The sequence below is a fragment of the Manacus candei genome, unplaced genomic scaffold (genome assembly GCF_025592945.1).
Source record: "Manacus candei isolate 608988 ecotype Guabito, Panama unplaced genomic scaffold, ASM2559294v1 h1tg000139l, whole genome shotgun sequence".
Taxonomy (NCBI): Eukaryota; Metazoa; Chordata; class Aves; order Passeriformes; family Pipridae; genus Manacus; species Manacus candei.
The window spans coordinates 1265897-1279661 of NW_026138187.1; the positions used below are offsets into that span (position 1 = coordinate 1265897).

General features: G+C 48.4%; 1 protein-coding gene across 2 annotated transcripts in view; it reads right to left on the bottom strand.

Annotated features, from left to right (window-relative positions):
- Positions 1–6001: 6001 nt before the first annotated feature.
- Positions 6002–13765, bottom strand: part of PKP1 (plakophilin 1) — a 50236-nt gene continuing 42472 nt past the window's right edge. Inside the window, exons 12-14 of one of the 2 annotated variants that reach the window (XM_051771660.1) lie at positions 11858–11942; positions 10364–10464; positions 6002–9298 (exon numbers count right to left, since the gene is read on the bottom strand). In XM_051771660.1, coding sequence (XP_051627620.1) covers positions 10393–10464; positions 11858–11942 — 157 coding nt within the window. In that variant the 3' untranslated portion in view covers positions 6002–9298; positions 10364–10392. Of the gene's footprint in view, positions 9299–10363; positions 10465–10602; positions 11008–11857; positions 11943–13765 lie in introns of those variants that run through there. The other variant, XM_051771661.1, reaches the window with a different exon arrangement.

The window sequence follows — 13765 nt, forward strand, 5'->3', positions numbered from 1 at the left end:
GGAAGTTGTTCTACCAGCCCTGCAAAGCCCTGCAGATGGGAAGGCAGGTACTTGTGTGCAAATGCCCATGGCCAGAGGGGAGGGGGTGGTAGATTCTTTTCCCTCCACACAGCTGCCCTGCACTGCACCATCACTGCTACCACTGCTGGCAGATTTATCATGCTTGGAGACCTCCAAGACAGCTTTAAAAACATAGAATCATAGACTGGCTTGGGTTGGAAGGGACTTTTAAGATCAACCAGTTCCAACCCCCTGCCATGGGCAGGGACACCTTCCAGCAGACCAGGTTGCTCCAGGCAGGTATCTGGGGGTATCACAGAGCACCTGAAGTTACATGAGGAGTTTTCTGCCAGGATTTTTGGGAAGGACAATGAGCTCTCAGGGATGCTTGAGCTGCTCAGGACCCAGGCAGGCATCCCATGCTAATGGCCCAGGATGCTCTCAAAACCAGCAGAAGGGCCAAAACATGCACCTGTAAGTGAGATAAACTCACTCCTTGCTGAGCTAAAATGTTGAAGGAGAAGATGAGGAGGTAGAGAGACCACGAAGGATGGAGCCTTAGACAAAGACCATCATGGTGCCAACACTGGCATCTCTCTTGCACCCTGCTTCTCTGCCTTCTGTGGTCCCAGAGGAGGGTGACAGGGTGGTGGCAACAGTCTGGACAGGGAACCTCACGCTCCTGGTCATCCTGGGAAGGAGGAGCAGCTCAGAGGCACATCCATAAACATGGACAGAAATAGCTGCAGTGCTCTCACATGGGGATTATCCCTGCAGCATCTTCCCAAATGAAACCTGAAGACACCAACTATTTTGGCCTGGATCCTCCTCAAGGTTTGGCTTCAGGTTGTGCCACACTGGTGCTCCTGTGGTGAGCAGTCCAGCTTTGCACTGGAGGGCATGGAGGTGCTGCCCTTGAATCACTCCCAGGAAGGCTGCATTCCCCTTTGGATAGTTTATGGCAGGTGCCTGTGGCTCTGCTGCTGCCAGATCACACTCATAATTCCATCCTTGGCATCGAGAATACATTCCCACATCCCATGCTCTTGGCTCTTTCAGCATTGGGCTCTCTTTGACCTGTCCCAGGGCAATGCCAAGCAGTCAGCTCCCTGCCCATGAGTATTCTCATGCTCATCCCATCCCTTTCCTGCCTGCTGGAGCCCTGACAGTCACTGTCAGTCTGTCCCTGTCTCAATTGTTGGAGGAAAAGCTCCTCCATCCACCTTTCTCACCCACCATCTGCCCCGTTGGCTAATTTGGGGCACAGCCTCATCCCCGGTTTAACTGCAGTGCCTGGGGATGGGTCTGGGGGCCCCGTGGGTAGGAACCACCCTCTCCTGTTCTACCTTTTCCTGGATGCCTCTCCACGGGCTCTGGTTCCTCCTGTTGCCAGCAAGGTGGGGCTCTGACTCACCTGCAGCTGGGTCTGGCCGTGCGCGGGACGTGCCGCGGCTCCGCTGCTGTTCCCACGCTGGCTGAGCCCTGCAGTGATGCTGCTGCTTCACCCAGGAGCTTGTGGCTGGAAGGCTCCAGGGGCAGGAAGGCCATGGGTGTGGAATTTACTCCGTGTACCAAGGGAGTCATCACTTCCAACGGCATAAACACTCCTGGAGCCATCTCCTCCTTCTCCCCTTTCTCCCAGCTCCTCAACCTCTCTCCTTTGGTGCATCCTGCAGGAAATAATTCCTGTGTTGCTTCTGGGCTACCCTTGGGGAAAAAAAAATAAATAAAAAGTATTTGGGATAGGCACAGCCAGTTTCTCATTGCACAGACAAGAATGAGAGAAGCCATTTAGGAGATGTGCTGCTGCCTGGGAAATCCAGAATCTGGCTGAAATCCTGCCAATGACCCTGCCCCGAGCCTTTCCAAAGTCTTCCCCCTCCTGAATGTGTCTCCTCCCACGAAAAGAAACAAGAATCAGTTTTGCATCCTGGGTAAAACATGCTAAAGAAAAGCTAAGGGTGGAACTCAAAGGCGGAACTCAGATAATCTCCAATTTTTTCCTTTACATTTTTTGAACAATTCTTTCAACCCTGCTGACGTGAGATGATTTTCCTGTTCTGCCAGGAGAGACCCTTGCTGACTGAAGCAGGAGTTACCTGTACTGTGAGATAAAGAAGCTTCCTGGGGAAAGAACAGAAAACATAAGGAAGAAAGCAATAAGATGCACAAAGCAAATCTCTGGTACCCTTCATTGTACAGCACCAGTCTGGGGCATCTCCCAGGCTGAAACTTGGCCTCGGGACCCAAAAGCAGTTACAGTTATTGCCTGAGCTCAGATCTGTTGGGAAAGATCCTGCAGTGCACTTGTAAGGCTTTTTGTGCAGAGAAGTGCCAGGGAAAGGCAGAAGGAACTCTTGTTGTTCTCAGGGAAACTATTTGGGTTTTGCAGTGCCAGGAATTTCCAACAGATTTATGAGCTTCGAAAATTTCTACCTGCTCTTTTTCCCTTGGGAAGCCAGACAGGTGTCTGCAATGAGGGGGTTATTCACTGCTGCCCAGGCTGGGGGGATTTTGGCTGTTTTTCTCCTCATTTGCAGAAGTGCAGCCAAGGCAGGTCTCCTGCAGGCTCTGTACCCATGTATGACAGTGTCAAGGTCTGGAGAAGCAGAAGCAGTGCTCAGATCTGGCCATCTCTCAGCTTTGGGACACCTGAGATCTCATCCAAGACCTGAAATATTGACCAAAGCGTTAACTGGGACCAGATCTGCTACCTAAAAATGACTGTCAGCAATCCCACTCTCCCAGTGACACTCCCTAGCACCCTGCAAAGTTTCCTGCAGTGCTCTTCCTTGTGCTGAAACTCTTTCTTGGTCATCAGCTGGGATGAGGAGGCTGGGAACACCAGGGATCTCATTTCTGCAGCAGGGATCTCATTTCTGCAGCAGGGATCTCATTCCTGCCACCACAGAGGGTGGTGCAGGAGGGGGGCAGCAGGGAGGGAATGACATGAAAACCTCTTGTCAAAGCCTTTTCTGCATGAATTTATCAAGTTGCAGAGAGCTGTGATGGGAGCTGGAGCTAAAGAAGCACTCGTGGGGCTCAGCTGGGGCTCAGCAGTGGGTGCCACATCCTGACAAACTGCACACAGTTTACTTTACCTGGGAAATGTTGCTCTGGTTGTCACTATTCCATTCATCCTAATGGAGAAGATGCTGTCAAGGCTCAGGTAGAGCTGCAACGTTTTCCTGCACCCCAGCAGTGCAAAGTGGACACCCCCTGGTGTTGGATGGAAGGGATATGGTCCTGCTCTTGGGATGCCTTATGGGTGTCCCTCAAAAGGCTTTCCTGAGACAAAGCCAAGCTTAGAAAGCACCAAGAAAGGGGCCAAGTCCAAGCCTGGATATGTAACAACTTCCCTGCTCGGGGAGATTCAATCTGCAAGGATTGTAACTGTGGGGAAGATAAAAAGGAGGGTTGTATGATAGAGGAGCACAAAGCCCTGCACATTCCAGGGCAGGTAACGAGGGAATGAGTCACTGTGCCTCACACAGGACTCATCCTGACCAGGCCCCTGGGGCAGAGGTGCCCTGGGGTGTGGGTTCATGAGGGCTGGGGCAGCTCTGGGCTGTGGGTGCCATGTACATCACAGAATCCCAGAATCCCAGGATGTGCTGAGTTGGAAGGGACCCACAAGGATCATCGAGTCCAACCCTCAGCCCTGCACAGGCCCATCCCCAAGGGTCACCCTCTGTGCCCCAGAGGATCAGCCAAACCCTCCTGGAGCTCTGGCAGCCTTGGGGCTGTGCCCACTGCCCTGGGGAGCCTGGGCAGTGCCCAACCAGCCTCTGGGGGAAGAACCTTTGCCTGAGACCCAACCTGAGCCTGCCCTGGCCACTCCTTGGGTACTTTCCCTGGCCCCCCAGAGCAGAGCTCAGGGCCTGTCCCTCCTCTGCCCCTCCCGAGGAAGCTGTACCTGCACTGAGGTCTCCCCTCAGTCTCCTCTGCTCCAGCTGAACACACCAAGTGCCCTCAGCCCGTCAAGGCCCTGCACCATCTTCGTTGGCCTCCTTTGGACACTCTCTAAATGCCAGAGCTCTTGTGCACATGCCCTGCTGTTTGGGGCAGGGCTGTCTGGTCTGGGCTGCCACGTGTCTCCCAGCAGTGCCCGTGTGGGATCGTGGCACTCCCACGTTGTCTGGGATGCCACAGTGGTGCCTCTGTTTGGGGTGATCCCACCCAGCACGTGGGAACCCTCTATCTCAGCAGGAACCCTCCATCTCAGGATAGAGGGACTTGGCTGAGCGAAATATGTCCCAGCAGGGCCTTTGTGTGTCCCACTGGGAGATGCTGGTCCTGTGGGGTTGTTGGTGCTGTTGTGGTGTGTGGCTTGGGATTGGTGTTTCCTACGAACGCCCTGAGCAGTGCAACGTGATCCCTGTGCCATGAAACTGGGAACTGCTCTTGGCTGAGAAGGGGTGATCCTCTGGGATGTGGCCCAGGGAAGGCAGGAATTTCTGAGCATGGCTGGGATCTGGGGTGAAGGTACCCCATGAGCATGGAAATGGAGAGTGGGGTCTGCTCTGAAATCTGCTTTGTCACGGACAGTGATAAAGGACTCCAAAGTTGTACTGTGGGATGGGAGAGGGGCCATGCTGGGACTGTTTGCCTGGTAGGATAAGGCTTTGCTGGTGGAGTCCTGTGCATTATTTGACATCCCATGAGCTGTAGGACCTGTAAGCTTTCCAAGGACCTAGTGCTTGCCCTATTTGGGACAAGGAGGGCTCTGGGGACATTCTGCACCCTGCAACACCCACTGTCTTCCCCTGAATCCTGCTGCAACACCAGTCCCATTTGAGCTAAGTGGGTGCATCCACAACTGTCTGACCCAGGCTCTAGAAGTGATCCATTTTTCCTCACATTTCAATCACACAAGGAGCACCTTGGTTGACTTTTCCTTGCAACCTGTCCTGTGGTCTTTGTGTGTGTCTGCAGACCACCTTGTCCAAAAATGGGCTTTTCTTATGCATTCAAAATAAAAAGACATACTGATTTCTTGGTATTCATTTTCCCATGCTTTAAATAGATTCATAGATTCATAGAATCATAGAACAGCCTGGGTTGGAAGGGACCTTAAAAATCATCTTTGCCATGGGCAGGGACACCTTCCACCAGCCCAGGTTGCTCCAGTCCCCTTCCAAGCTGGTCTTGGACCTTCCAGGGATGGGGCAGCCACAGCTTCTCTGAGCAACCTGTGCCAGGGCCTCACCACTCTCGAAGTAAAAGCTTTTTTCCTAATACCCAATCTTAATCTGCACTCTGTCAGTGTGAAGCCATTCCCCCTTGTCCTGTCACTCCAGGCTCTTGTAAACAGTCTCTCTCCATCTTGTCAGCTCCCTTCAGGTACTGGAAGGCTGCAATTGGGTCACCCCGAAGCTTCTCTTCTCCAGGCTGAACAATCTTAACTCCCTCAGCCCTTCCTCACAGCAGAGCTGCTCCCTCTGGGGGCTTTTCCCTGCAACAAGCTTTGGATTCTTACAGCAGGGACACAAATGATGTTATAGGTAATGAATTTTTTTCAGGGATTGAAGCGATGGTTGTAAAAGTTCATGGGAGAGAAACCCAGTGATGATGAAATCATAGAATCTCAGAAGATCCCGACCTGGAATAGACCCACAAGGATCATCCAGTCCAACTCCTGGCCCTGCACAGACACACAGACACAGAGAACAATCCCACCCTGTCCTGAGAGCGTTGTCCAAATGCTCCTTGAGCTCTGGCAGCCTTGGGGCTGTGACCATTGCCCTGCAGAGCCTGTTCCAGTGTCAGGCTGGAGGAAATGGGATTTCCAGCTTCCTTACTCATATTGGATAATGCAGAGCAGTCCAGACTACTCACTGCTGCAGTATAACAGGTTTTTTCAGACCTTTCAACCAGATGCTTAATTCTTTCCTAACATTGGCAAGACAACCAAAATAAAACATCCAAAATGGGAAGCTTGAAGAAATTCCAGCAATTTTTATTGATTTTAGCTTTTCCAATGAAGCAAATACATACAGTACAGCCAAAACAAAACTCTGATATATTATTCTCACATACCTCTATCTTACAGAATACACTGTATAGCTATGGACCTGTAGGCTGAGTTGGTCTCAAACTGGTGTGTGTTCAGAGAGGAAGAAAACTGCCTACTGCCTTCTACTCGTCCATGAGGCTTCTGAAATGCTGGGGTGGGTTGGATTGTACAGACACAAAACAGACAAAGCATTTATCAGAAATTAGACCAAAAAAAGCTCTGTTACGCCCAGGACAAACAAGTGTGGTATTTATTTACATGGCTGTGTGTCCTGTGCACAAATCAGGCCCCAACTGTTCTTATTTCTGCTGCTGGCAGAGCTAATGGTGCTGCTGGTTGTGGTCCTTCCCTCCTCAGAAATTCTCCATCTCTACATCCCAGAGCCTCAGACCTGCTGGTGTCCCTGTCACTGGGGGTGTGCCCCACCTTGGCTCTTAAAGAAGCAAGAAACAGCAAGCCAGCTCATCAAAGAGGATGTCACAGTTAAAAATATGCCTTTAAGAAGGAATACCTCCCTGGAATGAAAAAAAAAATCTTAGAGGTGAAAACAGCATTAATTTATGGTGGAAGGAACCTCACTGAGCTCCCAGAAGTGCTGGTTATGAACTTCCAGTAAGTCTGATTTTCCTTTCTCTTCACTGACTTGGGTGGAGTCTGTAGTCCAGATTTTAAACAGAGAGACTGGGAAGAAAATAGAGTTGAGTATCCATTTCTAGAGAATTTTTTGGGGAAGAAATAGCTGCAAAGCAGCCCTGGGATGGCAGAGCAGTTACAGTTCATGCAGCCAACTGCTCTCTTGAGTTAGCTCTGTTTTGAGGTATAAAAGCAGTAAAAAACAGCATCATAAAAGTAATTCCATTGGAAGAAACCTCTCTGGTCTGCCCAGCTCAAGGCAGGGATAACGTTGAAGCCAGGTGAGATTGCTCAGGGCTGTGCCCAGTCACGTTTTGAAGATCTCTGAGGATGGAGACAGATTTTATTTCTATCATTTTATTAGCTTTGGAAAAACAACTGTAATAAGAACAACTGTAATAATTTTTCTTAAATAAAATTTATGTCAATGACGTATCTGTCTCTTGAAGTCTAAGACTTCCTAATGAAATCTCCAGTACTTGTAAATTTAATTGTGAGCTGATGATCATATAGCTATGGCTCCTTGTGCCTTATACAGTGATTCAGTAATTGCATCACGAGTGAAAGCAGCAGCAGTGTTTTAAAATAAAACCTAAACAACAGCCAATTAGAAAGAATTTCCTCAAGATTCCATCATTCCATTTTGTAGTCAGGTTCCCCCAATTAGTTTTACAGAGAAAACCATTAACTCCCAGGACTCCCGTTGAACATGTAATTACAGGAACAAATCTGAATGCAAAATTGCACCCAACACACTTTTACACCAAAACTGAAACAATCCAGGGGATGCTGCAACAATTTTTGGACACCTGGAGTCTTGGGTTCTGCCGAAAACATTGGAACTGTGCATCTGGGAATACACATCCAGTGAGGGAACTGCTGGCAAGGGCCTGCCCACGGGCTGGGGCTCCTCAGCTGCTATTTAAACGCTCCTGAAACTGTCCTACCAGATTCTCCTGGTTCTAACTCTCCACTTCAAAGGTGCTTTTTTCCCTTTCCCATTTGGCTGCGAGCTCAGCACAGAAAGCTCTCGACGGAACGTGGGTGAAGGCAGGCAAAGAGCTGCTGCTCATTAAAGTGCACTAGAATTAAGCCACCCTTTGTAGTCCAAGAGGAAAACCAACTGGTAGAGAGTCTCCCTCCGTGTACATGAGCTCCCTGTGCTCTAGAGGGGGGACCAACAAGGCCACCCTGTCTCTTAGCTCTGGAGCTGTGCCAGAGCAAACCCGAACCTCATGGATGGTTCTTCAGCTGGCACGAATCACCCCGTGGGTGTGAACAGGGACAGGCTGATTCCCACTGATTTAGGAGTCTGACACCTGCACAAAATGAGACCATTTCTCCATTTCCAGGCTAATAATCCATCCATCCCAAAGCACATCCTGAACCCCTGATGTTTGAAAAGTGGGGTCCTGAGCCCCTGCACAGTTTGAGGAATAACCATCACAATAACCACATGTGTGGGACAGCCAGCAAATGCATCTTCAGCTGGTCCTCTACCTGTGGATCTGAGCTGTGTTCCCTCCAGGGACACGTAGAGGATGTTTTTCTCCTGGAGGGACAACAGTCATAAGAACTGGGTTGCCCTAAAATGAACTCAGCAGTCCCCTATCACAGCCTCAGCATCACAGGGAGATTCATGCAATTAAAGATCCCAAGAAATAAAAACATTTCCAAACCTGACGTCACACAAATGCTTTACATTCCTTTGCATATTAATACTACTTCTTTACACTGATCATTAAAACCAAAAAGTGATTAAAAATCCCTCATTTTTCATTCTTGTGTGGCAGTCAGTGATCCTGGGGGAAAAACCACTTTGCCTGTCCTGCTCTGCTTCTCAAATGCCACGTTTGTCCAGGTTCAGTCACGAGATTGAGTTGCTCTGGTGCTCAGAGTGGATCAGGACCCAGGAATGCTCCTGCTCTGCAGATGTGTTGCAACTGTCCCCTCATATTCAGCTTCAGAGAAGGGTTACTGAGACCCGGGAGAGTATTTGCAGGAGTCAATTTGCTTCTCGAGACAAAGAGTTCATGTGACAGGAAAGAAAAATGCTAAATAACTATCAGAGAAAAAAATGCTAAGCGGAGAAGAAACCCATGTTCATAAAGGTTTGGAATAACCAGCCTTGGAAAGAAGAGCATGGATGTGTGTGTGTCTGTTGGTAACAGCCATGAGCAACGGGGGGAACTCGGCCTAAAACTGACATTTTTTTGTACTTGTGGATAAAAATGGGTCATGACAGATTTGTAGTGTGGCAGTGTTTGGTGCATGGATTGGGTGGAATTGGAATAAAAGTCTGCAAGGGGGTTAAACTGCACGATTTTGGGAGGAGGACAGGGGACTGAGCCTGTAGGAAGATCCTACTCACGGCACGTGCCCGTGTGCTGCCTGCACACACATGCACAGCACAGACTTACACAGACACACTCTTGGCAAAAAAAATAATTATTGACCTCAAGAAAGTATATAAAAGTCCCTTCTCCCGCTAAAAAGAAGAAAATGCTTAAAAATATCAGTATCATCCACATGAAATCCACATGTTTAGTTTGCTTTACAGTTGAGTTAAACTCAGAAACATTCTACACCTTTAACTTCCTAAGTAATCGTGGAAGGGTTGTCTTCTTGGACATGAACCAATTCCAAATTCTGAAATGGAAAAAAAACATACAAAGAAAAACTGAAAACCCAGATAATTAAGAAATCTTTTCATTACATGAAACTCCAACTTTTAATCTTTTTTCTTAGCCTGTACCCAGTTTCTTGGCTGCCCACAGCTTTTGACCCTGGACTTTCATGCTCCTGAGAGTCTCAGTGGGAACAAACCCACAGAATCACAGAATGTGATGAGTTGGAAAGGACCCACAAGGATCAGAGTGCAACTCTACATCCCAACAGAGCAAGAAGGGAAATCTGTACCTGGGCAGAGGGAAGAAATGGGCTTTGGCACCATTTTCTCTTACACCAGGACTGTGCTTAGCTTGTTCACAAGGAGCATGTTGGGGAAGGGAGCAAATAATTAATTTTTGGATAATCTCATCTGCCACCATAGAGACATTGGGTATTTGCAAAGTGCTTAAAGCTTTTCTCTGCAGTGGGAATTATGAGTGAGAAGTGCCTTAGGGACTCAGTCCTCATTTCACACTGAATATTAAGCCACAATGATGCCCTAAAAATTCGGCCCATGATTCCTCTACCCTGGTTCCTCTATTGGGGTTTTTCAGTTGACAGCACGTAGTTCTCAACTTTGACACGAGGCTTCCAGGTGGATTAAGGGCTCAAACAAGCCCTAAAGCCATAGCAGGGGCTGGAATTAATTGCACATTACTGACATTATCTGGATAACACTGTTCATAGTTCGGGAACGAGAGCACTGACAAGGAGAATCCTGTGAAGAGCCTCTCCTGAGAAGACTTGGAAAAATGCAATAAATCAGTTACTGCTTGGCAAAGTAAGTGAGAGGCACAGCCACATCCAGCAGCTTTGTCTGTCCTGTGACATCTGTGTGGAGCATCTCTGAAATGCACAGCTGGGCAACATCTGCCCTCATCCCAGGGACAGCTCCTGCCCTTCCACTGACACAAATGCTTTGCAAACTGGGCTGAGAAGATTCGGGATGAAAATCCCCCAAACACACTTTAGGGGTGATTAAAAGTAGCAAAAACTCACAGGACTCCTCTGCCCCAAATCCACCCGTGAGGGCCCTGTTCTCACCTTCAGCCTGAACGTGCATGGAGAGGCTCCTAAAATCTGGAAGAGAGGGTCCTGAAGGTCGTTCCAGCTAAAGATCCCATCATGTTCTTATCAAACCCTTGCTGAAAAAGCAAATGCATATGAAGTGCAGTGAGTGCACATCAATTTCCAGAATCCTATAAATATATCTATATATCTACACATCTATATATGACAGGTATCTATTGCCTTCCTGTCCAACTTCAGCACCTGTCCTCCCCTTACAAAGTGTGCTTCCTTCTCAACCAACCTCCACTGTCAGCCCTCTGTGTGCCTTTGTCATGTCAGCATTATGGAGGGACTTCACAGAATCACTGAATCATGGAATGGTTTGGGTTGGAAGGCACCTTAAAGCTCATCTCATTCCAAGCCCCTGCCATGGGCAGGGACACCTTCCACTAGACCAAGTAGCTTTTCCTTGCATTGCTTCCCATTGACCAAGAGCTGGATTTCTCCAGTTGTTTGTGTTTTTTTTTTTTTTTAAGGAAACCTTTATTTAATCATTCTTTGAGTATTATTTGGGTTTGTTCCTCATCCTGAAAAAGCAGCACAAGTCGATGCATGATGCATGTTCCCCTTGCAGATTCCCATCCTCCTCATCTCATGTTTACCCACGCAGTGAACATCTGTGTGAACACCAGAGTGGCTCAGTCACATCACAATGAGTTGGCACAGGCTGCTGAGTTGGCACAAAGCTGCACCAGCTGCTGTGCAGAAAGTCCCTAACTGTTAATATGAGACCCATGTTTGGATGCTCTCTCCCTTCCTGCCCCCAGGCAGCCCCCTTTGGAGATATTGATCCTTGTCTTTAATTTGGCCCTTTACTCTCTGCAGGTGCTGCTGCTCTTGAGTTGGAAAACCCCAGCTCATTCAAAGCAAGCCACTGGGAGCTGGGAACTCAGCCCCCGTCTGGCTCTGCACTTTCACAGCTTCTGTTGCAGGGAGCAAAACAAATCCTAAAATACTCCTCCTCTTTGTTTAAAAGCTTCCCCTGACTGTGGGGTGATGTAACCACAGGGTAGGGCTATGGACACACTAGAAAATGGGCGGAAAGAGGGAAGGAACCTTGCCAGGGATCTGCTGGGACATGCTGATCCTACACGATGGGCTGCAACGAAGGGAATCTCCTAAACTAGTGTGAAATGTCCAGAGTTATCACAACCCAGAGCAGTGCTGTGCACCCCCTACCCCCAACCCCAGGAGAGAGGTGGCAGAGCCCACCTAAAGCAGCATCAGCCCCAGGGAGGAAGGTGCCCAACACAGGCACACCACTGCCTGCTTAGCCCCTAAGATCAGCTGTGACTCACTGCCTGGATCTCAGGTGGTGCCAAAGGGCTGGGAGCATCCTGGTCCTCCCACCACCCCGGGCTCCTCCCAGCCCCTGCTGAATCATGGCCTCTGCAAACTCACCAGCTTCAGCAAATGAGTCAAGACAGGGTTGTTCCTGTCTCCCAAAAGCACAAGTGTTCTCCTTACCTGCTTGAGCACACTCTGGAGCTCCCTGTTGGACCAGAGATCTGTCAGGAGGAGGCGAGCGGCTTCGGCCGCCTTCGGACAGGAGCTGGGAACATGAAAGCAACCCCAGTGACTTATGGCAAGCCACAGAACAGCAACCTACAGCCTCTGCCAGCAGCCCATCTCCAGCTGAAGCCTGTCAATAAAACCCTTCCTGCTCTCTCAGCAATATTATGGGACAACAACCTCTGGGAGCAGAACAGGGCAAATGAAAAAGAGGGGAGGATCTGAGAGGGAAAATGAGCACTAAACTGAGCTGAGGGAGTGTTTCTGAGTGTGGAATTTGAGAGAGTGAAAGAGAAGGGAAATGGTGCCAGCCCTTCCCTGGAGTCTGCAGGGACAGCGTGGGTGGATCTGCTGGGAGGGCAGCAGAGGAGAGGGCTCCTCTTCCTGGGGAGGACGGAGGAGATGGGAGCATTTGTAATGACAACATCTGCAACCATAAGTCCTTACTCAGCACAAGTTAATAGATACTTGCTCATGTAACAGCTCCGAAACCGTGAGTCATAGCAGTGCCTTTTATAATTTTGGAGCATTTCATACAACCACCCAGATCTAAACCTCCTTGCTGGCTCCTATCACCACTCCTCATCTCCTGGACTGTGGGAGACTCTGATCTGGGCTCAGTGCAACAGCCCCAGCCTGTCTCAGCCAGGGGGATGGAGAGGTACAAGTCCAGGCTCAGGCCCCTGCCTGTATGATGCAGCTTCTCAAGACCAGTTTGTCCCCTAAACATCCTCACCAGGCCATGAGAAATGGGACCGTGCTCGTGAAGAACCTGGGACCTCCAGCACCATACTTGGAGGGTGAGAGGACAGCAATGTCACCACATTCAGCAAATTTTGGGGCTTTTCTCTAACATGCACAGCAGCAGTTACCAAAGAGATGATTAAGTGTGACTTGATCATAAACTTCAAGTGGGTTCTGTAGCTCGTGGTGATGTGTAGCGGGCTTGGGGCACAACCAGAAATCCCTGAGCAGTGCTTTGGGACAAATAAAACCAGGTTTTATTGCAAAATCTGTTCTCTGGTTATAACCATCCTATGCACTGTCACCAGAATGACTATGTTTTAAAACATTTTTTGGCTGAAATATTGTTTGTGGCCGAAAAGCCATTAAAGCCCAAAAAACCCAAGGGTTCCTGTGATTAAATGGTCAGTGCATGTCCTGGACACTCTCTTTCAAGAATATGTTGTTTCATGTACTTTCTTTCTTTCTAAGGCAGAGTAATTTTCATTTATTTTTTAAATAATTTACTTCTAATGGTGCTAAATAAAATCCTTTTTGCCATTGTGTCTCCAGAGTAGCCCTCAAAAGTCTTTTAGTTTTCAAACCAAAATTACCAACATCTGGTGCCTGAGCCATTTAAAAATTTAGACAAAAGAATCTCTAAACACTTAATTTGAAGAACTGCTGATGACTGTTTCATACAGCATCTGCTCTACACTTTAGGTATAAAGAGATTAGGCATGAGCTGCTGGAGCTGTAATGACAACTTCAGTATATAAATGGTATCTCCAAAACAAAAGTGCTGGGAATAGTGTGATTATAGCAGTGGAAAACATGGAGCAGAGTATCAAGGACAGCTGATTTGGGGGGAAAATTATTGATAATAAGTTGCCTGAAAATCAAAGTTGATTTTAAGGACAGACTGGTTTTTTAAAAAGAGAATTATTCATCAAAAAATGTGGAAAGAAAACGGGGAAGATGTTCACTGGTGGCAGTGGCAGGAGTCATCCAAAAAACAAAGCACAAACAGGAACCTGATCAGGAGGAGATGGTGGGGACTGGGGGGAAAACATAAAGGGGACAAAAAAAGACAAGAATTTTGTCAACTAATGGGGGAAAACAATTCTTCCTCAAAGGAGA